Source organism: Taeniopygia guttata, chromosome Z (assembly GCF_048771995.1).
Source record: "Taeniopygia guttata chromosome Z, bTaeGut7.mat, whole genome shotgun sequence".
In the NCBI taxonomy this organism is placed as follows: Eukaryota; Metazoa; Chordata; class Aves; order Passeriformes; family Estrildidae; genus Taeniopygia; species Taeniopygia guttata.
The window spans coordinates 74,406,256-74,428,500 of record NC_133063.1 but is presented as its reverse complement, the minus strand read 5'-3'; the positions used below and the strand labels follow the sequence as shown (position 1 = coordinate 74,428,500).

The 22,245-nt window shown below is 35.8% G+C and overlaps 1 protein-coding gene across 1 annotated transcript in view; it reads right to left on the bottom strand.

Moving 5' to 3' along the window:
* CNTLN (centlein) overlaps positions 1-22,245 on the bottom strand; it is a 181,752-nt gene that overhangs the window by 52,801 nt on the left and 106,706 nt on the right. The window contains 5 exon segments of the mRNA XM_072922859.1: positions 4,022-4,242; positions 7,906-8,068; positions 10,709-11,217; positions 14,099-14,190; positions 20,075-20,124. Of these exon segments, the coding sequence (XP_072778960.1) occupies positions 4,022-4,242; positions 7,906-8,068; positions 10,709-11,217; positions 14,099-14,190; positions 20,075-20,124 (1,035 nt within the window).

The window sequence follows — 22,245 nt, the reverse complement described above, 5'->3', positions numbered from 1 at the left end:
TGCATTCATCTAGAAAGCCACTAAATCTGTCCAAGTAATTACACATTTGCTGGAATGAAAAAAATGCAGGGAAATTGCAAAAGCAGTTTCACATGCTGCAGGAAAATTACAAATAAAATTCAATTTATAATTTCAAAATTATTCCTAAAATTTACAATTTACTTTAAGGAAACCACAAACATACATGAATTGTTATATATATATATGTATGTGTGTGTGTTTGTGTGTGTGTGTATATATAATATAATAGTTATATTGAGTGTGATAATATATCTTTAAAGAGTGAAAAATCCTAAATCCTTAATGAAAACCAGAGTTTACGTGAGATCATTGCATAAAATAATACTTCAGCCAATAATTTCCAATGCATCTAAATTTATCATCAGTTTCTTCTTTGTTTCAGTGCAACTAAATAATACTAAATTGGCTGATTTACTTTTATTTGGGTGCATGAGAGACATGAAGCTGTGACGCTGGTTTTGCAGATGCAACACCAAACACTGGTCTATACTTTGATACACTGAGCAATAAAAAATAGTCAAGAGAATATGTAAAGTAAGCCACAACCTTTAAAGAATAAAAAGCTTTCTTTAGCACTTTGCTTTTCTACTTTTCATGCTCATACCTTTCTATGCTTGAGATAATCTACTAGATAAACAAACTACAATCTCAGTGGAAAAGAGTTCCCTTAAAATTCCAAGAAAAGTGAAAAATCAAATAGCTAAAATAAAGTTTGGAGATATATTTAAAATGCTGTCAGAAAAAAAAAAAAAGTGTAGTCTGGGTCAGTTTTAAATTATGCTTCTAAAAAAAAATTAAAAGCACCTTCCCAGTTCATATAGTAATATATCTGCACGAAGGCAACTGAAAAAAAAAACTTTACTTAAACCTTCACATTATCCTCTTCAAAGAATGTGTCAGCATTTGACTGGTTGACTTGTTCTTACTCTGAAATTCAATTTTCCTGCTGAAGTAGACTTACACAGGCACTTAGCAATTGCCCACAGTATTGCCCACAGCTTTCCTATCACATTACCTGAGAAAACACTGGAGAACTGAAGATGCAAAAATATGGTACATTTGAGCAGTGGACATTTGAATAGCCTTCACATGAATAAGAGAAGTACTAGTGACTTCAACTGCTTATGGTTTTAATTTCTTATTCAATATACTTTGTCTGGATTTTTGCCACAGCAATGACACTGCATAAAACTAACTATGATTATGCTGTTGTATGCAATAAAAACTCTCTTCTTATAAGCACTCAATAGAAATGAGCAGAGGGAATACTAAACCTTAGAGAAAAGATCCTGAATTTTTCCAACAATTTCTTTGAAATGCTTTTCTTAGAAACTAAGAAAATAATAAATACCATGGCTTCCGCATTAATTATCTGCTCCAGCTGTGATTTCTATACACCAATAACGAAATGTAACTACTGTACTTCTTGTACAGATGGTCTTGACTCACTGTTAATGTGAATCCTTGGAGAATGCAAGTGTTGATTCTCACATGTGCAGTCACTTCACAGCCATTTTTTTTAAATATGCAAGGAATTGCTTTTGCAGAAATCAAACAAAGCCAGATATCTACACTCCCTCAAAGCATTTATAAGGCCAAACAAATACAGAACTTAAATCCAGAATTCTAAACTCTTAAGAGCAGACAAATATACAGCTACATGCACACCTGGGTGGATTTTCAAAATAATACACAAAACCATGCATATACATGCATGTAAAAATCAACAGATACTAGATATTCCTTATGTTGCATGAACGGTAAAATCTGTCTCAAAATGAGCATCTGGAACATTTAAATCTTAAATCTAGAGTCGATCTTCTAGAGTCCCTGAGGACTAAAACAAAGGACTGACTGCACTAACATCTGTCCTTGTCTATTAAAGGATTATCTTCTTAGATACATTCAAGCAAAATGGCTGAATTTGTCCAAGCCGTGGTGTTAATGTTTATAGTTGCTGCTAGACTTACCTTAGCCTAGGACCAAAAGTTCACTATTAATATAAGTAAGTTTACCCAGGATTTTAAAGCTATGGCAGTTAATTGTAGATGCTTATTTTGGATATTAGTAATTTTGGCATTCTTGAAGGATTTAAGATTTTCTCCAAATCAAGAGATTGTGTCAATATTTTTTCCCCATAGTTTGAGTGACTGCTTGTTTTTTACCTTCTACCTCTCAAGAAAATTCCAAAATCTAAAGTAACAAAAGTATTAACAGAAAACCTTAACAAATATGATTTCCCTTGCAGTATCTTAAAACTTCACTTCTAGATAGTATTACTTACAAAAAAAAAAAACAAAAAAAAACCAGCCCATACAAGTCCCCCACAGAAGTGTGTGCTTTAGAACCATTAGATCTGTCTGAATCAGGGTTCCCTCTCTAAAACATGAGTGTACCCTGCAGTGACTGTGTAGGTTCTTTACCTCCTTAATTTTCACTTGGCAAGTAGCCCATGCCTCTGCTTTAAATTTCCCACTTGGTAGCACTAGTATGGCACCTGAAGAGTAATTAGTTGTAAGAAAGGGAATTTGAACTGTTTGCTGAGAAGGAAAAAAATGTGCATGCCTAATAAAGATTTTTTCCATGAGTACCCGAAACACCCTTTATTTATTTTTGCTTAGAATGCACCACCCTTTAAACAGACCAATGACCTTTTTTTTTTAAACCTTCTAGAAAAACTGAGTGATAAAAAGAGTTTGGTTATAAAGCCATGGTATTTTTATTTTAGTCAGTCTTTTTCATTACAGCAGCTCTTATCTTGACAAAAATTTTGTTCCTCCCCTTTTCTTTTTTTTTTTTAACTAGTTCCCTGATAACGGCATTTCGTATTTCATATCTCACATTGCTCTTCATTAGACACCTAAGGAGTAGTCTTCTAGGGAAGGCAAATCATGAAGACATCTGAGAAATCAGAACATTTTTGCTAAATTACACATATAGTTGCCTGTGAAGTTTACACTGTCCGTGAAACTTTATATTATGATACTGTTTGTAAGATAGGCAGATCTTGACTGGTTTCAATGATCTTGGAAACTCTTTTTAAACAATTCATTACACATATATAGTTATGCAAAATGAGTAACAGAAATGAAGTTTTCCCTCCTTCAGAAATTAGCAGTTCCCTAGTCCTAAGAAAGTGAAAAGTGCTGCTCCTGATACTGCTTCTGCCTTCTGTGCAAAGACAAAAACACAGAGAAGTTTGAGGGGGAGGGGATTTGATTTCTTTTTTAATGTCTGCCTCCTTCCAGCAAGTCCATCTGTTGTAGCACTATAATTCTGGAAGCAGGATGTGTGTGTGACCAACAGGAGACAATTACTGCATAAGTGTTTGTTGATTCAGCTCTATAAAGGGCAGGCCAATCACTACAGTATGAACAGAAAAGAATTCCAGCTGAGGAGCTGCATATAGATTAACACAAAATACATATATACATGAGAATGGGGAAAACCAGAAAGGAGTAATAGGATGGAAAAGGACTGAGAAGAAATGAAGACTGAAGCAGAGAAGAAAGTTTGTGTCCTTGGGTTGTTAACTAAATACTTTACTAGTCTCTATTTCCGTAAACTGTGGTTTTTTGGCTTTTCACTTTAACAGAGAAAGATGGAATTAAATAGATACGGAACGGATCTGAGTCCCCTTCGGAAGAAAACTCTAGTTGTCTTGGGGTGTATGGAGACAGTGCCTGCTCTCCACAGGGGAACAAGTACTAGTTCTGGACAGACCAGATTCTCAGGGAGGTTTGCAGATCACAGGCTAAAAGTGACATTTACTTCATTCATTTGAATACATGTAAAAAATGAGCATGAAGACCACTATATGTTCAAAAGGATAAATGAATTCTGTGGATACAGTAGCCTCAATATAATCTGTACATAATAACTGGCCCACACAAAGCATGGTAATATATAATATTTTGTAATTTTGACTATAATACAAAAAATCAATGTTATCAAAATTCCATAGATTTGCACTACAATTAAGGTGAACATTGTAAGACACTATAATGAAAAGTATTTTACCTCTATGGTCAGTTTTTTAACTTGAAGTCTCTGATCAGCCAAATGTAGCTGACTTGTTAATTTTCCATTGGTTTGTTTAACATTTTTAATGGAAGCCACTGCTGTCTTTTTTTCCCTCTGTACAACAGCTACCTGGTTCTGCGATGGCTTAATTTTTTCTTGCAGCAGTGTAGCCTGCTTTCTGGACAGTGGTGTTTCTCCCTTTTACTCTGTTCACTGAACATAAAATGGCATATTAATAAATGGACAAAATCATCATAAGTAACATAATTTATGATTTTGTTTTGGCCCTTCAAAACACTCCTGCAACCCCTAAAATATTTCTTAGTACGTATACTGGTAAATTAATGGCTGACCTATAAAAACATAAAACACATAAAACAGTCAACTTACAAACACTCCATGTGGTGCTTTTTTTTAAATGGCAACAATGCAAAATCAACAAGGACTTGGAAGTTACATGTGTCTCGAATTTCTGAGTAAGATATCAAAAATAAAGGCTTCAGTGTCTTGTTAACAGGCTAGGGTTTTTTAAGGTCTAATCCAAAACACATTTAATTTGTTTCTCTGGCTATGTAGGCTACAAGGGGCAAACAGGAACAAAAGGTAATGAAAAACCTCATATCAGTCAGTAGATTCACTAGGAGGGACTTAGTAAAAACCTGCTTTAACCGAGTGAAAAGATGCTGTTTGACAGCCATTTATTGTATGAGAATTTAACCTTAAAATAATGAGCTAAATATATTAAAACACACATACAAATTCAAACAAGCAGATCTTGCAACAGCCTGTCAGTGGGTTTTTGTACTAATTTACTAGGTATTAAATGCTCAGTGTGTATTTAAATACTTTTTGATCAGGAATACTGCAATATTTCTCCAGTTTTTTAAGTTTTCAGACTTCAATTTCTAGGTCATATAATGCAACATATTTCTGGGAATATTCATATCTAAAATAGCTGTTAAGCAAGTTTAAAAGAGTGAAGAGCAACACATTCTCTACTAACTGCACTGAACAAGCTACTGACATTGCAGGACAACTTAGACATGAATTGTAGATAAGTACAATCACTACACAATTTGAAAGACCAAGAACTGAGCTCTCAGCAGATGACAAGAAAACAATCCACACTGCAGCAAAAAGACTGAGACGTCCACTCTAAGCCACAGCTCTAATAAATGTATGAGTTCTAAGAGAGTAACACTAACTGCTGATACTGCACAGGGTGTTATATTTTCCTACCATGTGGAGAAAAAATGACCAAGTCCTTGTATCATAAATGGTCTTATCTCCAACCCCTTGCACAGCTCAAGACTTCGGAGATATCTTTAGCCTCTCTTTGTATGAGAATACCATGACCCACTAGTAGGGTCCTTAAATCCTCTGGATGGATTAAAGAATTCTGTTAAAACTGGTGTTCCCAACTGCTAATGCTAAATATTTGTGAAATACTTTCTCTCACACTCACAAATCATGTTTTCAAATCCTTTTCCCACAACAGGGGAGTTCTACTGAAGCATATTTAACTGCTTAGGGCTCTCCCGACACTTCCCGAGTCTGCTTCAGTTCCACCTACTGTTACAAATGTTTATCAGAATGTATCCATCTTCTCCATTAGGAATAGAGAGTAAATGTAATACAGGCCCTACAGAAATTGTAGTGGCTGTGCTCCACTACCAATGAAGAGAGGACGGAGTGTCTTGCGTTCCCTGCCTTGTATGTCCTCACTCATGAGTAGGAGATTAACAGGTGTAGCACACTTTTGTCAGATCTTCATATATAGCATGTGCACCTACTCATACTATGTAGTGTAACCAACAGATTAATGGGTAAGATTTCACCCTTTTTTCAGTTTATTTGATCAAAAAGAATTGATAAAATAACACAATCAAGTATTGATGAAATAACACAATCAAGAATATGTAACAAGACCAGAAAGTCTCCATTTGTGCTAAAATTTTGGAAACTAAGGAAACATAATCTTTTTTCAAGCTCTGTTATACCACCATTCAAAATACTGAATTTGAAACTAGTTATCTAAAAGCAGCAAGTTGTTCAGTGTTTTAGATTCTATTTCTTAAACTAAGAAATAATAAGATCTGCCTATGTTTAAAATTCCATGAAGTGATTTATTTGGACAAACATAGGAGGGAAAATCTATTAGGCATTGTTAAAAAGTCCAAGAATGACTCATCTGTTACAGATTGTATGGAGCCTCTAAAGACCTGGGACAAAACCAGCTGGCCCTCTTCTGTGAGAAAACAGAATATAGATGAGACAAGCAGTTCAAATCCCAGACAATCCATGAAAATAGGCTAAAAAGAGGCTAAAAGCATACTTTTTTCAAGACAGAATCTTCTGGACACAGAGAGAGTGAAAAGTATCTTTCTAAGATGGAGAAAGTCGTCCAGGGCACAACAGATGAGCTGGGAGACATTTATGCTTGATTAGTCAGCACACCATTGGCTAGAAGGGAGGGAGAGAGAGGTGCTGCTATCTCCCTGTTAGGGTTAGGGCAGCCTGTTCTGTATGGTGCTTTTGACTGAGAGAAAGTTTAATGGGATGTCTGTGGCAGTCTTTGTCTGGACTCTGAGACAGCACCACTAGCTTCTACATAAGCTTTACATTTTTAAATAATTTTTTACATATTTGTCCAAATTGTTTCATAAATATATTTGGTTTGTATGGCCAGGTTTTGGTAGTGGGGGAGCTACAGGGGTGGCTTCTGTGAGAAGCTGCCAGAAGCTTCTTCCATGTCCAGCAGAGCCAGCTCAAAGATGGACCCACCATAGGCCAATTAGAAATGATAGCATCTCTATGATAATATAATTAAGAAGGAAAGATCAAGGCCAGTGCAGAAGGAGGTACAGGAGGTGCTCCAGCAGTGCTGGAGCTGAGATTCCCTCTGAGATTCCCCTGCAGCCCATGGTGCAGCCCATGGTGCAGCCCATGGTGAAGCAGCTGCAGCCCATGGAGGATCACAGGATGCAGAGATCCACCTAAAGCCTGTGGAGGAGACCCACACTGGAGCAGGGGGATGCCTGAGAGGAGCTGGGACCCCGTGGGAGGCCTGTGCTGGAGCAGGCTCCTGGCAGGGACCCGCAGACCTGGGGAGAGAGGAGCCCACACCAGATCAGGTTTCCTGGGAGGACTTGTGATGGATCCCATGGAGGACCCAGGCTGGAGCAGCCTGTCCTTGGGGCAATGCACCCCATGGAAGAGTGACCCACTCTTGCAGCAGCAGCTTGTGGAGGACTTAGCCATGGGATGGACTCACACTGGAGAAGTCCATGGAGAGCTGTCTCCTGTGGGAGGGACCCCACACTGGAGCAGGGGAAGGAGTCTCCTTCCTGAGCAGTGGGAGGAACAACATGAGGTGGTTTGACCATAACCCCCATTCCCTGTCTCCATGCACTGCTGGGGGGAAGGAGGTAGAGCTGGGAAGGAGGGAGGGGTGGGATTAAGATGGTTTTAAGGTCTTCTTTTATTTCTCATTATCCTCCTCTGATTTTATTAGTAAAAGATTAAATTTATATGTCTAATTCAAATTTTTTTTGCCTGTGGCAGTATTTGATGACTGATCTCTCTGTATCCCTATCTCAGTCCACAAACCCTTTGTTACATTTTCTCTCCCTGGTCCAGCTGCAGAGGGAGGTGAACAAGATGGTTTGGTGGATGCCTGGCATTTAGCCAGGGTGAATCCATGATAACAGACATACTGTTCAGAAAATTTTTTAAAATACAATGAATCCATCCACTGAATATCAGGAAGCAGGTTTTCACTTCTATATTGAGAGTCAAATTAATTAAGAGGGGAAGCAGTGCTAATATTAAACTCCAAAACTCCCCTCAGGAGAACAAAACAATATATACCTTTTTATGATATTGCTCATTTTGGACTTCTAAATGAAGCAAATTGCAGGGCTTTTTTTCTTCTTGTGTACTTCTGTCTGGCAGTGGATAAATGTTTTGCACTGTCTTCATAATCACTGTTTCCAAATGTTCAGAAGTTGGTATTTCAGAGTCACTGAAGTAGCACATGTAGGAAAACAAAAAACAAAAAACCAAAAACAAAATAAACAAAAGTACCAAACAAAAAACAAAACCAAACAAAAAATCCCAAATCCCCGCAAAAAAAGCCAAAACCAAAATCAAGCTAAATATTAAATGCTTCAGAGTTAATGCATAAGCACATATAAATAAACTTTACAAATATGATAAAGCAAAAATTTATCTCTGAAATTATTTTATCAAGTTCTATTCTGTCAAATGCAATCTCACTCTACAATGCAGACACCTGAGACTTCAGCTACCACTTTAAATGCAATTTTTGTGACAATCATCAGAACTGAAATAAATTAAAAAATACGTGATTGTACTTTTAGTCTGTGAATGGCTCATAAACTACTGAATTTCTACTTTCCTTCATTTACACAATTTATAATATAACAAGTAAATGCACAATCCTTAATAACATTATTTCATTTATAGTGTTTATTTATAGTGTTGGAGACACTATAATTCTGAGACAAACTCAGAATTCACACTTCAATAAAAGCTTTATTTAGTACCCCTTTGGAATGCTCTTAAATTCTTAAAGAATTCTTAAATTCTGCAAACCTGTTAATCCTTTTTCTGAGATTCCTGCCATGCAGAGAAACTGGACCTGAAACTTTAAATATTACAATTTTTCCTTAGACTTGCACTCAATGTGCTCCTGATTTTCAGTTTTTTCACTGCCTTACCCCACATTATCATTTGCTTTCTTATATTCAAGGAAGTCTACTTTAAAACATGAAGTCTTGGATATATTCTTTTCTATAATATCGGCAGCTATACATATCATCATTTGTGTGAGCAGATTTGTGAAGGAATTCCTAAACAGAAGGCTAGTTTGATTTGTTACTTTTTAAACCAAGGTATTTAAAACAGCATAGCTGAGTTCAAATTAAGTTACAGCATCATAAAAATCCATGGTTTAGAGATGCAGTTTATTTAACCAGAGAAAAGGCCTCAAACTGATGAGAAGAGTTCACACATAAACATGTTTATATTTTTTAAAACCTGTCCTGACACATTGGTATGTCTCACTGACTGATGAGAACAGAAATCAATGCAATGGTTTAAAGGGGCTGCTGTATAGCAACAGATATTTCTAACTACATACACATTTCCCTCACCTGCTTTCAGGAATGTTCTATTTAGAAAATGGAAGGATTGCATTTAAAAATTCAGAGCCAGCTACTAGTAATAAAGAATGGTATTTATTAATAAGCAGAACAGAAACTAAATGAAGATACTTCCCTAACTTGTTGAGAATGACACCCTGAAACTTCACTTTCAACAATGTTCACTGTTCTACAACAAGAATTCCCTAACCCAATATTTGTACAATTATTAAAAGTAGTATTTATGGCTAGCCACAAGTGAAGCTATGCAAATACTTTCCATTTCAAACCAGAAGTGGAATGACAATGTGCTTGCTCAATTTTTTTCTTAAAGACAACAACACAGCAAATTAAATACTTACTAATTACAACAAGCATACATGTTTTCATATGTGCAAACATGTATGTTTTTTATTAAAATCAGATCTGCAATATTTAATTATACATAAAAAACCCCAAGGTTTACATTAATGATAACAACTGACTGATTACATGATTTTTAATTTGTTTTCTCCCTTGAGATACTCTGTTCAGGAACCCTCTGTTTTGCATGGGGAAAAATAGTAGAAAGGCTTCATTTGCCACTATTGATTTGCTCCATGTGACACATAGAGTGAGTATAAAGCCTCTGAAGACAATTCTATTTTCTTTACTCTTTTCCCATGTTTCCTGTATCTTGGATACATACAGGCTTGAGAAATTTCTTTGCTTTTCTCTTAGAACGATGTCCTGAAAGAGAAGGTGTGATAACCACTTATTTACCTAGTGGCTAACTGCTGCCTCCTCAAGTATATGGGGACATAATAAGGAGATGCAAAAATTTTCATTGTTTATATGACGCTTGCCAGTGGAATTTTCTGAGAGCCTTTTGATTTGTGACTGGGATTGTATGTGGTAACCATCACCTTTAAAGATTTTTAACCATCATTCAATTAAAGTTAGTACAATGACTGCATAAAACATACAGGAAATAATTAGTGTGGATGGTTCTTAATTTAAAGGATGTTAAACAGCTTGTAGACATCTGCTAGGAAGCTGAAATGGGTCATTCAAAATTTATCTAACTAAATTAAGGGGAAAAAATGTTTCTCCTCCCGGGTCGGCATGTCACAAGATAACTAAACCGACTTACTAGGCTTGCCTGGGAATCCTTAGCTGTCAGTGGTGAATATGCAAAAGGCCAGCAAATTAAATCAACCTGCCAAACTGTCAATTTCAAGCCTCATGACTGCATGAAAATAGCATCACTGGAAGAAATCAAGCATTGCCTTCTTTTGGGTTTCCTGGCACCTATTCAAATACTCATGCAGTTGTGGCTAATTTCGCATGCAAATTTCAGTCAATAAGCTCCGAACAAGACCTCCCAAGATATTTCAAAGGATCTGACAGTATTTTTTTTGAATACCAAATCAACAGTAGTTGAAATTCAATCTCCATTTGCTAGTGCTTTACATATGCACAGTGTCCCCTCTACAGGGCTAAGTTAATGAGAGCCGTACCTGCTTTCACTCACATCCTCCCAGCCGTCCTTACTGAAGTTCTCAAACACATTACTCATAACCTTGATGGACTGTTTGAGAAAAGCTCCATGATGTCCCAAAGAGCTCTTTTTCTTGGCTGTTTTTAATTTAACCTTGGTGCCTGTTATCTTGCAATTACATTGCCCAGAAATTACCACTGCTTTGGCTTTATCCAGCAAACACTTCTGCTCCTGCACTTGACTCAGCAAATCTTCACTTTCATTTCTCAACCTGTTAGCATCTGTTACTTAAGAGGCAGCTTCTTTCTCCTTCTCATCAATCATGAAATGAAGTTCTGCTTTTTCTTTTTTGACCTCACAAATCCTCTTTAGTGTTTCCAGCTCTCTTTTCCTTGTGTCTGTATCTTCCTTTTGCACTTTTAAAAATTCTTTCAAATACATTTTCTCATTCAGTAAGTCTTTATTTACTTCTTTCTGTTTCTTTAATTCCCCTTCAATAGCTTTGAATCTTCTCTCTAACTGTTGTACCTAAAAAGAGCAATTTTAGTGTTTACAATATTTCAGCCTGTCTTGAAAAACTCCATATTATGTTTTCAGATATATTTGTTATATGACAATAATATCACATGAAGAGCAAGGACAAAAGCTATCTGTAGTCCTTAATTTTAAAATAACTTTAATGTAGGGCAGATGAAAACATTTTAGCTGCAATAATACAGCTGTTGAACAAAGGGCAGATGGTAAAAGAACTTAAAATACCAGGCAAAATGACACAGAAGTTTAAGTATGCCATGCTAATGAATCTTCCTAATGCATCTTGAGCTCATTATGATTTTGTTATACATACTACTTGAATTTTAAAAAACATTTTCAGAAAGATTGCTACTTTGAAATATAGACAATTTTGCACTAGCCATCTGAAGCAACAAGTTCTTTCAAGTGTCATAAATACAGAAATAAAGTATTAATTTGATCTTTCAAAAAACCCCAAACAAATCCCAGAAAGAGATATCAGAAACTCAGGACCTAAAAATATGGAAGCTAGTATGTGTTTTCTATTCACAGAGAGGAAAAATCTATTGTGTTCCAATAAAGAGATTAATTTTCCATGTTTCTCACATAAATTTTGAAGAACACACCATTCAACCTATGTTTTGTTTCTAAAGTCCTTTGAGGCTTATGGATATTGAAATCTGACAAATAAATAAACTGTCTGTGATGTTCTGGAATATCCTCAAAAAGGACAATTTCCAAAAATAAGGGGCAATTTTAATTTTAGCAGATACTTAAGTGATGATTTAGTCTATGAGACATCCCCAGAAGCCTGAAAAGAGCATTAGAGCAAGTTTTGTGCTCACTAACCACTTACTCCAATTCCTGGAGAAATATTTGCGGATGGTTTTGTACAAGCTCAATCATCACTCTTTCACTAAGGAATATATCAGGGGTTCTAGGTTTCTCTGTACATTGTTAGCAAAGACTGTTTTTCCAGAAGTTTTACTAGCATGTGTATGGCTAACCTGAACTCACAACCTCGTAAAATACTGGCCGGTTCCCACACTTTGTAGCCATACAAAATGTCAAAACTATCTTTGACACTGAAAATACTGAAACCATATTATTTTTGTAAGTTTTTACTTTTAGGTTTTTACAACATTTTGCCAACACTTTCAAATTATTTTAAAATTTCTGAAATGTTGTACAAAGTGGGTACTACAGATATGATTCAGATAAATGAGAGCACTTGATGTACAGGGCAAATTAGGACAAGAGCTGCACAAACTTCATACGTATTTGTGAATTGGCTACTGAATTCCTGAGTTTGATAGGAAATCTTTAATATGGAGAGACAAATTATTATGGCTACATAAAGTTAATGAGTAAAATTAGAAATAAAAGGGATTTTTTCCCAAATGCTTTAGTAAAACATAATTAAAATCATAGTTTGCACTTTCCATCCCAATGACAATGTGTTAGACCAATATCTTTCTTCAATCACCTTCCCAAACTGAGATTCTGCTACTGTTTTCTCTGTTCTTTAAAGGAACCTTTTGTACTCAGTAGCACTTAAAGTCATGTATGACAGCTGGAAGGAAATAAACAATAAATAGCTTCTACACCTATCCCTGAGGTACCATCATAACTCTGTATATCCATAGAGATAAAAATTATGTAGTACCTGGCAAACAAAATTATAGTTCTGAAATATAGATGATAAGCAAGCATAAACTGTGACATTTCAGATGGTAGCATTCATATTATTTCAATTACTCACTCTACCTTAAGATAAATGAATGTGAGCACTTCCTATTCTGTGTGTTATTATTTTAACATGATGTTTGTCATTCAGTAATAACGAGATGACAGCCTTCATTGCCTGACCATATGGCAAGTGTTACAAGTATATGCAATCACATCATCTGCTGTAAATTACCATACTTCCTACAAGTTAATTCACAGATAAAAAATAAATAGACATACCTGAACTGACATTCAAAGTTATAGACTTGTGTTTATTCAATTTAAGCACGCTTTTAAAGATTTATAAGTAATTAAACAAATAGTTTTGCAAAATGACAAACAAAAGACATGATACTGTTTGAAGGATGCCTTTTCTTTGCAAGCAAACAAAACATATGGTAAAATACAAGTGAGCCCTCTTAAGTGAACACCTGTTAACATACTGAACTACTTGTGTATATTACAAATATCAGTACAAATACTACTAGTTAAGAATATCCCGTCACTGTATGAGGCAAAACCTGTAGAATGTTAAGCAGTAAAGATAAAATACTTATAATCATTTGTTAAACTAGAGAGCACTACATGCACATAGCACTGTCTTGTAAAAAGATAGACCCACACATGTAGAAAACATTTGCACATGAAACATTGTGCTAAATTTTAAATACAACAAACAGTGAATTTATCATTATTATGCATCAATTCTATTCTGTAGAGGAGCTCTATGGAGATTAACACCTGATATCATCTAAAGTTAAATACCCGGCAAAAAAATTAAGGTTCCCGAAGTTAAGGGGCAAAATGCTACTTACAATTTAGATAATCTGCTAGCTTTCAACATTACATGCCTAAACACTCTTTTCATTTTTTCTGACATTACCCATGTTTATTTACATGACACATTCACAGCTATTTCCCTAGAATTAATTTCTGAGCAAAATTCTGGAAAGACACATTTTTAAATTTTGAAGGAAAACGATGGCTTAAATTCATGAGTACTGACACCTACACATGGCTGGTATGTTTATTTACATGACACATTCACAGCTATTTCCCTAGAATTAATTTCTGAGCAAAATTCTGGAAAGCCACATTTTTAAATTTTGAAGGAAAATGATGGCTTAAATTCATGAGTACTGACATCTACACATGGTTGGTATCTTACCTTCTGTAACATCTCATGTGAAACTTCTTTCATATTCCTCTTTGGAGTACTACCGTTGACCACATCATCTTCACTAAGCTTAAAAAGTGGCTCTATCAGAAAATAAATAACACATGTCTATCATATAATAAATAAAATACAACATGACACCTAGTATTTCACTAAAACAATTTGTAGACATTTTAAGGAAATGCATTCTTTATTTTTGTAATTATTTATAATGTGGTCTATTTTGTTGACAAGCTTTTTGGTCAGTTTCTAAAGTGACCTCTCTTCAAAGAGTTCTGTCACATAATTATGAATCTCTGTAGCATCACAGTATGTTTTTTCAGAGTACAATCTTTTCAAAGGTACAATAGATCTGCAGGTTAAAGACACTGCACTTTCATTCCAATTTTTATTCTTTTACAGACTATTCCCTCTATGCCTTAAAAGCAGAATTCATTGCCGTTTTATCTACACAGTCACTATCAGTTTTGTTCTCTAGGTCTTGTCCCCTGCTAGGAGGATCAGAGTGATTGGTGAACAAAGCAAACAGTAACTGAATTAGGATGGATGAAAACTTTAAACCCTGGTTTTTGTTAAGTTAAAGATCAGGTACTCTGATAGATAAATCACACAAATCATTCAACTGAAATACTGTGAAATCATAATGACTAGAAACAAGAAAACTGATACAACTAATGTCAGTTGAAATGAATCTAAGCATCACTGTGAGAGACAGCTATACACTTTAGATACTAAGAATACTAAGTTAAAAATTAGAATTATTCATAAAAAAAATACATATGGTCAATCAGAAGTCAAGAACTTAGCATTCACAAACTGCCCACTGCTCACAGACATGAGCGATTACACACATCAGAAGGATTTCAACTTAGAATATGAAATATTGCATTACAGAACAAAAAAAATCACAATACGCTAAAAGCACCACAATGTTAGTATTTCTGTTTTGGTCCTTCTTTCCCCCAAATGAACTTAAAGAATTAATCTTGAGGGATAAATATCTGTGCTACATGGTAGAGGTCTGCTTTAGAAGTAATATTTTAAACTGCAAGCAGACACTGCAGGTCACTTAAAAACTTTTGATTTATAAACAAAGCAAGTGTAGAAGAAAACAGTGTTACTCTCTGTAGATTCACAATCCTCTTGATATAAACAGTGACTAACAAGTTTGTTAGAGTGAATTAGACCTTTCTTTTGTCTTTGGAACATGTCATGGCCAATTAATACTTCTGTATTCATGAAATAAATAGAACACTATTCTAAAGATAATAAAAGCTGAAAAAGGTAAAACTATGCATCTGGGGAATATGTACCTTTACCTTGATATTAATATGTTAGTTCCCATGTTACTTCAGACTACAGTCCCCCAGCACAGTGGTACTGCATACATTTAGAACATTCTTTAAGTAACACACAAAAATAATACGAACATGCTTTTCATCTTTTTCTAAATATTCACTCATTTGAATGCCTCTTCTGGCTTTTATATCAGCATTTACTGAACTCCACTGAAAAAGAAATTATTTCCCATAGTCAAAGAAACTGATCAAAGCACACAAGGTGTTATGTTTATTATGTGGATGTATTAAAATGCAATTTAAAACTATAAATAGTCATATTATGTGCAGATAATAAATAATACCACTGCAAAAGGGATAGAAAAAATGATACATGTTCAGTATTATCAAAGACACAAGCAACATAAATTGAAGTGCAGCCAAAGGTCACTGAAACTTAACCCTTTCTATTGAGCAGAAAATATATGGCCCATTCAAGCCCCTTCTCCTCTCCTCCCTTCTAATTGTTATATAATTGTTCATAGGAATTGGTTAGGGAGGCAGTGAAACAGCATCACCTGTAACTGTCTGTCTAGGAGAGCAGAAAGATACATCATATCAGTCTACTCAGCAAGACATGCTTTACCCATCATACTTCTACATAAAAAAGTAACATCTTCTCCCTCAAGGAACAGACCCACAAGTCATAAAGCCAACTATCTTCAGCCATCAAATTACCATGGTCTTACATAAGCACAGTTACATCCCACTGAGAAAATATAGTTAACTGTCAGCTTTAGAATGTAAAACTTAATTCCTGATTAGCAGTCATCAAATCTGATGATGAGTTAGTTCAATACTGCTGCCAAAATGGTACTTGAACTATGAAACTACAGTACACTAGTATTTGCAAAAAGCCTGCTTACATAAGGAAAAAAACACCCCATTAAAAAAAAAAAAAAAAAAAAAAAGATACAATAGAGCACTGTAATAGTCACTTACAAATAAACTATACAAACCATCAAAGGAATGACATTTTTGCCTGCAGTACACACCAGGTGAAGGATTTCCCTAACAAAAAAAGGCGCCATGGTGCACAAAGCCACTGTGTTACTGACTCCAGTGGTAGGTGCCCATGCTCCTGGGTAGAAAGAAACTTCTGGTGGGAAACACCAGGTTGAAGACCAGAAGGGAATGTCACTCCCATGTATATATACTGAGGACACAGTATATTCAGGAGTCTCATAATGAAAGAAGCTGTCATACTGCCACCTGGGAGAAACAGCAGGCCAACAGTTTACTGCTTTTTAAGAAGGCATTTGCTATTTTTCTGAATAGGATTTGATGGATCCACTCTCCTGCTTTTGGAGGAAATGGCATGACTACCTGCCAACACATCCTTTACCTTCATAAGCAAATAAGGACATGAATAGCATGAACAGTCAATTTGGATTTGATGACTATCAGTAAATAACTGTGCAACAGAATGGAAAGAAATTGGGAATGGCAGGAACAGAGTTTCCTTTTCCCTTGACCCACTTCATCTTTGATGAACAGGATTTGAAAAGTTGTGTGGAAGAACAACAAAACTATCCATTATTTCTTCCTGACAAACACAAGTGATGTTCAATAAAGACAAGTTTAATACAGGAAAGCTCAGTCTCTTTTTAGAGCTTTTATCCCTTGTTTTTAGAATGCCTGATGAAAACAGGTACCTATCTGCTAAGATGAAAGTGAATTCCAACATCACCGATAAACTGAGGAAATTGACATCAGGTTTTCTTTAATAAAATAAAACATACTGAAAATATGCATGAACTGTGTTTAAACCATATCAAGTTTGGAGTCCCAGCAAATTACTAATAACAGACATGAGGTTGTATTTTTATTTAGGAAGAAGGCATTTAACCCCCTTTTTAAGGCAGAGGGTGTTTGCACTTTCTGAGAACATGAACATAGATTTTTAACACTAAGTGTTAATGAGCATTTATGCCCAAAGATGAACATTTAGCTTCAATCATTATGGTGCAAATGTCTAGAAAATCCCAAACAATACATGCGTCATGACTGCAACTTCTTTTGATTTTCAAGAGGAACAATAAGAAAATTGCTTTTTAGAGACCTTGTGAGTGACTATTTTCTTACACTTCAGTTGGTGAAAATTTGGAAACAGCTAGAATCATCTCAGTCTTTCTGTGCTAACAGGAAAGTTTTTTTAATACATATCTTTGGATTTGAATCTTATTAGACATTTCCTTTTCATTTAAATGATACCCATAACAACACAGACTGGGAAAAGTAAACAAAAACTTGCCTAGAACACTTCACTAGCAGTTTAAACATTTTTTTCAGTCCCCACAAAAAAATAGCTAATCATTATACTAATAACCAAGCCAGGAGTGTGCATCCACCCACAAATTTTTAAAAGAGCATATATTTACGTGAAAAGAAAATTAATAAAAAAAAAAAAGGAAGAAAATACTGATTGTTAAAGCATTAAGCATGTCAAGAACTGGCAGTTCTGGAGATCTGACTGTTTTTTGGAAAAGGCCAGATATTGCTCAGCAGGCCCTTAACTCCTTCTCACCACTGGTTACCTTTTCCCTTCTCTTTCTGCAAAGACTAACTGAATTGGAAAAATACAAAGAAGTGCTTCTTAAAATCAGTATTTAAACCTTCAGTTCTGTGGCTATGAACATAACATAACATAAGAAGTATTACAAAAGAAAAAGGTAACCTTCAGGTTTCAGCAGCTTGATATTCCCACCTAATTTTAAAGACAGAATTTTAAAGTTAAGGAAAAAATCTCTATTTTTTCATTCAAGTGGTCAACATTATCACAAAAAATAGATAATAGCCACCAGGAGAAAACTGCAATAAAGAATGGTAAGGTTTTATTGCTAAGAATGTAAAGAGTACTTCTCCAAGTCTCCTACTTACTTCCTTTGCACAATAGTGTGCATAAAGAATTCACCACAGATGCAATATCCAGATGGACTGTAATTATGCACTCTTGGATATTTCTCCCAGACTGTTCAGGAACAGCTCATATAACACAGAATCAGAGGAGTGATGGGAGAGGCAGTGGCAATATATTACCTATCTGACTGACAAAGACTCATCTTCACAGAACTATCAACTACTGTAAAGATTATAAAGACAGAAAAGAATATACCCATGAACAATTCTTACAATTTCACCATTTTGATTTATTTTCAAATTAATATACTTTGTGATACTAGAATTAAGAAATGTCAGAATAATCATGAAATTTCTATATCATTATATTTCAAAAATAGGTAGAATACACACATTAGTTGCAAATGTATTAGTGTGCATTTATTCATATAAATTGTTATTGACTTAATAGATGTGTAGACAACTAATGATCAAAGCTACTTTCAAATCACATGTATGACCATATGATTATAAAATATTCATGAAAAAGAAATCAAACTTTGGAGAGAAAATAACCTTATATAAATAATTCGTATTCTGACAGACTACTGAACTGGGTTTATAGTGGCCAGGTTTTGGTGGTAGGAGGGTCTACAGGGGTGGCTTCTGTGAGAAGCTGCCAGAAGCCTCTTCCACATCCAGCAGAGCCAATGCCAGCCAGCTACAAGATGAACCAAGCTGACCAAGGCTGGGCCAGTCAGTTAACAGTAACATGGTAAAATATTTAAGAAGGAAAAAAGTGATTGCAGATGTAATTGTGGCCAGAGAAGAGCAGAGAGAGAATATGTGAGAGGAACAACTCTGCAGACACCAAGGCCAGTGCAGAAGGAGGTACAGGAGGTGCTCCAGCAGTGCTGGAGCTGAGATTCCCTCTGAGATTCCCCTGCAGCCCATGGTGCAGCCCATGGTGAAGCAGCTGCAGCCCATGGAGGATCACAGGATGCAGAGATCCACCTAAAGCCTGTGGAGGAGACCCACACTGGAGCAGGGGGATGCCTGAGAGGAGCTGGGACCCCGTGGGAGGCCTGTGCTGGAGCAGGCTCCTGGCAGGGACCCGCAGACCTGGGGAGAGAGGAGCCCACACCAGATCAGGTTTCCTGGGAGGACTTGTGATGGATCCCATGGAGGACCCAGGCTGGAGCAGCCTGTCCTTGGGGCAGTGCACCCCATGGAAGAGTGACCCACTCTTGCAGCAGCAGCTTGTGGAGGACTTAGCCATGGGATGGACTCACACTGGAGAAGTCCATGGAGAGCTGTCTCCTGTGGCAGGGACCCCACACTGGAGCGGGGGAAGGAGTCTCCTTCCTGAGCAGTGGGAGGAACAACATGAGGTGGTTTGACCATAACCCCCATTCCCTGTCTCCATGCACTGCTGGGGGGAAGGAGGTAGAGCTGGGAAGGAGGGAGGGATGGGAAAAAGGTGTTTTTAATATCAGTTTTTACTTCTCCTTTGATTTTTTAGTAATGAATTTAATTAATACACTGAAGCTGAGTCTGTTTTGCCCATGAGAGTGCTTGTTGTGTGATCTCTCTCTGTCCCTATCTAAGCCCACGAACACTTTGTTATATTTTCTCTCCCCTATCCAGCTGTGAAGGGAAGTTACAGAGAGGCTTTGGTATCTGCCTGGCATTTAGCCAGGCTCAAGCCATTCAAGCTACATACACAGATATAAAATACTATAAAATACTTTCCTTCTTTGCTGTAAGCCTAGTTCCTGTATTGTGAACTTACTCACAGATTGGTATATTTTCATCTGATGCAAGTCTTCCTCAAGATTCAGTCTGCAAAAGTGGAAATAAAAAATAGGCACAATCACACAGATGCCACTAAAATAATTTCAAAAATTAATCCAAAGCCATACCAGCATATTACTGGGAATAAAGTTGTCAACACCCAGGAATTAGTTCTAATTTGACAACACTTAGCTTTACTTCAAACATAAGGAGTCCTTTGTACAACAGCTTTTTAAAATGTGTAAATCATCTGAATTTCCAAAATTCAGACACAGTCACACTAAGAAGTTTCAGCCCATCTATTTAGGCAACAAAAAATATTTGACATTAAAAGAAGACCAGTAGGAGGTAGAATCCTTTTAAGAGGTAGAAAAATACTCTGTCTCAGGGGAAACTGCCAGCCAAACTTGTGAAGATATGCCTTATGATCTAGCAACTATTCAAGAAATTTATTAACAAAATCATTCCTCCCATTTTCCACCCTGATGGACTACCATATTACTACATAGTTTATTCTGTAATATCAACCAGATGAGGTCTACACAATAAATTAAATTACTCTTTTTTCAATGTAATACAATTATATACCAATAAAGTTGCCAGGATACCAATACTAAAGTTTCAAAGTCAAATTGGGAAATGCTAGAAAGAAAGACATTATTTAAATTGTTTATTTATACTTGTGTATAAATACAATTCTCTATCTATATAGTTGTACACTATTTCAGCAATAAAATCTCCACCTGTTTCAGCCAAAGATCATACTACACACAGAACAGAGCACAGTCATTTAATAGGCAACTTCTGCTTAAAATATAAATGCATTTAATGCACAAACACACATTATTCTAGTTCTGTTGTGAAAGTTTGACTGCTAGTATTCTCACTTATTTCAGTTGTAATCCAAACAGCACCACCTGCTTCACAAAAAATTTATGCTTTTCCCTACTTTGCCCTCTGAAATAAGGCACAAAAAAAAAATCTTGCCAAAGTATTTGCCAACTTAAGGAAAGGACTTAAAAAAAGAAGTCTTTTGGTATACACAGTACATTAAAGCACATTGTAAGTCAAATGCACCTCTGACTCAGCTGTAAAACATAAATTACAGAGAAAATTATAAACATGAAAAGTTAAAGTAACTTGCTTTGCATGACACTTAAGATATCCAGCTATTTTTGGGATCACTCACTTGCCTTCACAGGTTGAATTTCTTTGCTGTTCATTCATCCTCCAAATCTCAGTCATCATCAGTTTCTATTACACAGACTACTGTGGCTTTTGTCTCCACACTGTCTTAGCTCTTCACAGCATGTTAGCTTTTTGCACTGCATGGCAAGATATTTCCTTGAGAAAACATTGCTTATGCAATTAAAGACTCAAATCAACATGACATGGCTCTTGCCTGAACCTCTATCTTCTGAACCAGTAATTTTTCAACTTTAAAATTATTATTTGAATGAACACATTTATGAACATATATACTACATCTCTAGACACAAATTGACAAGCATGCAATAGTGATTGTACAAGATTTTTAAGTGTAAACTTCTATATGTATCTTCTTTTTTTCAGTGGATAAAAGATGCGCAGAAGTAAACTAAATATATTAAATAAGTTAAGGAGAAGTTCATAATCAGAATAACTGACTAATAACTGACTAATAACTCCAAATAAATTAATTTATCTATGAAATGATGTCCAGCTGAAGTTATGCTATATCTAAGATGGAAAAATTTTAGTCAAGTCCAAACCAAAAATTTCTATGTGGAATACAAGATTCAACCTATCCAAGTCAATGACTGGCTTGCCTGAATGTTATAAATGCCCACATGGGTTAGCCAGTGATAAGTCTAACCATCAGCAGTACTATGCCTCTCACAGAGGCAAAAGCAGATGCTACTCAAGAAAGAGTAGAAGCCTAATAGTTTGTGCAGTGTGATTCCAATTTTTCACCCTGGAAGTGGTACACAAGCACCACTCTTTATTTCTTCTGCTTTAACTGGTTCCCAGTTTGCTAGAAGGAACTTCACTCCAACTCCAGAACAAAAAAAAAAAAAAATATTTATAACCTTTCATGAGGAGCTTTGTTAAAGGCAATTGAGAAAAAACATAGATCAGATTACTGTTAATACACAGTTATTGTCACCCTTTTGCAATTCCAGCAGGTAA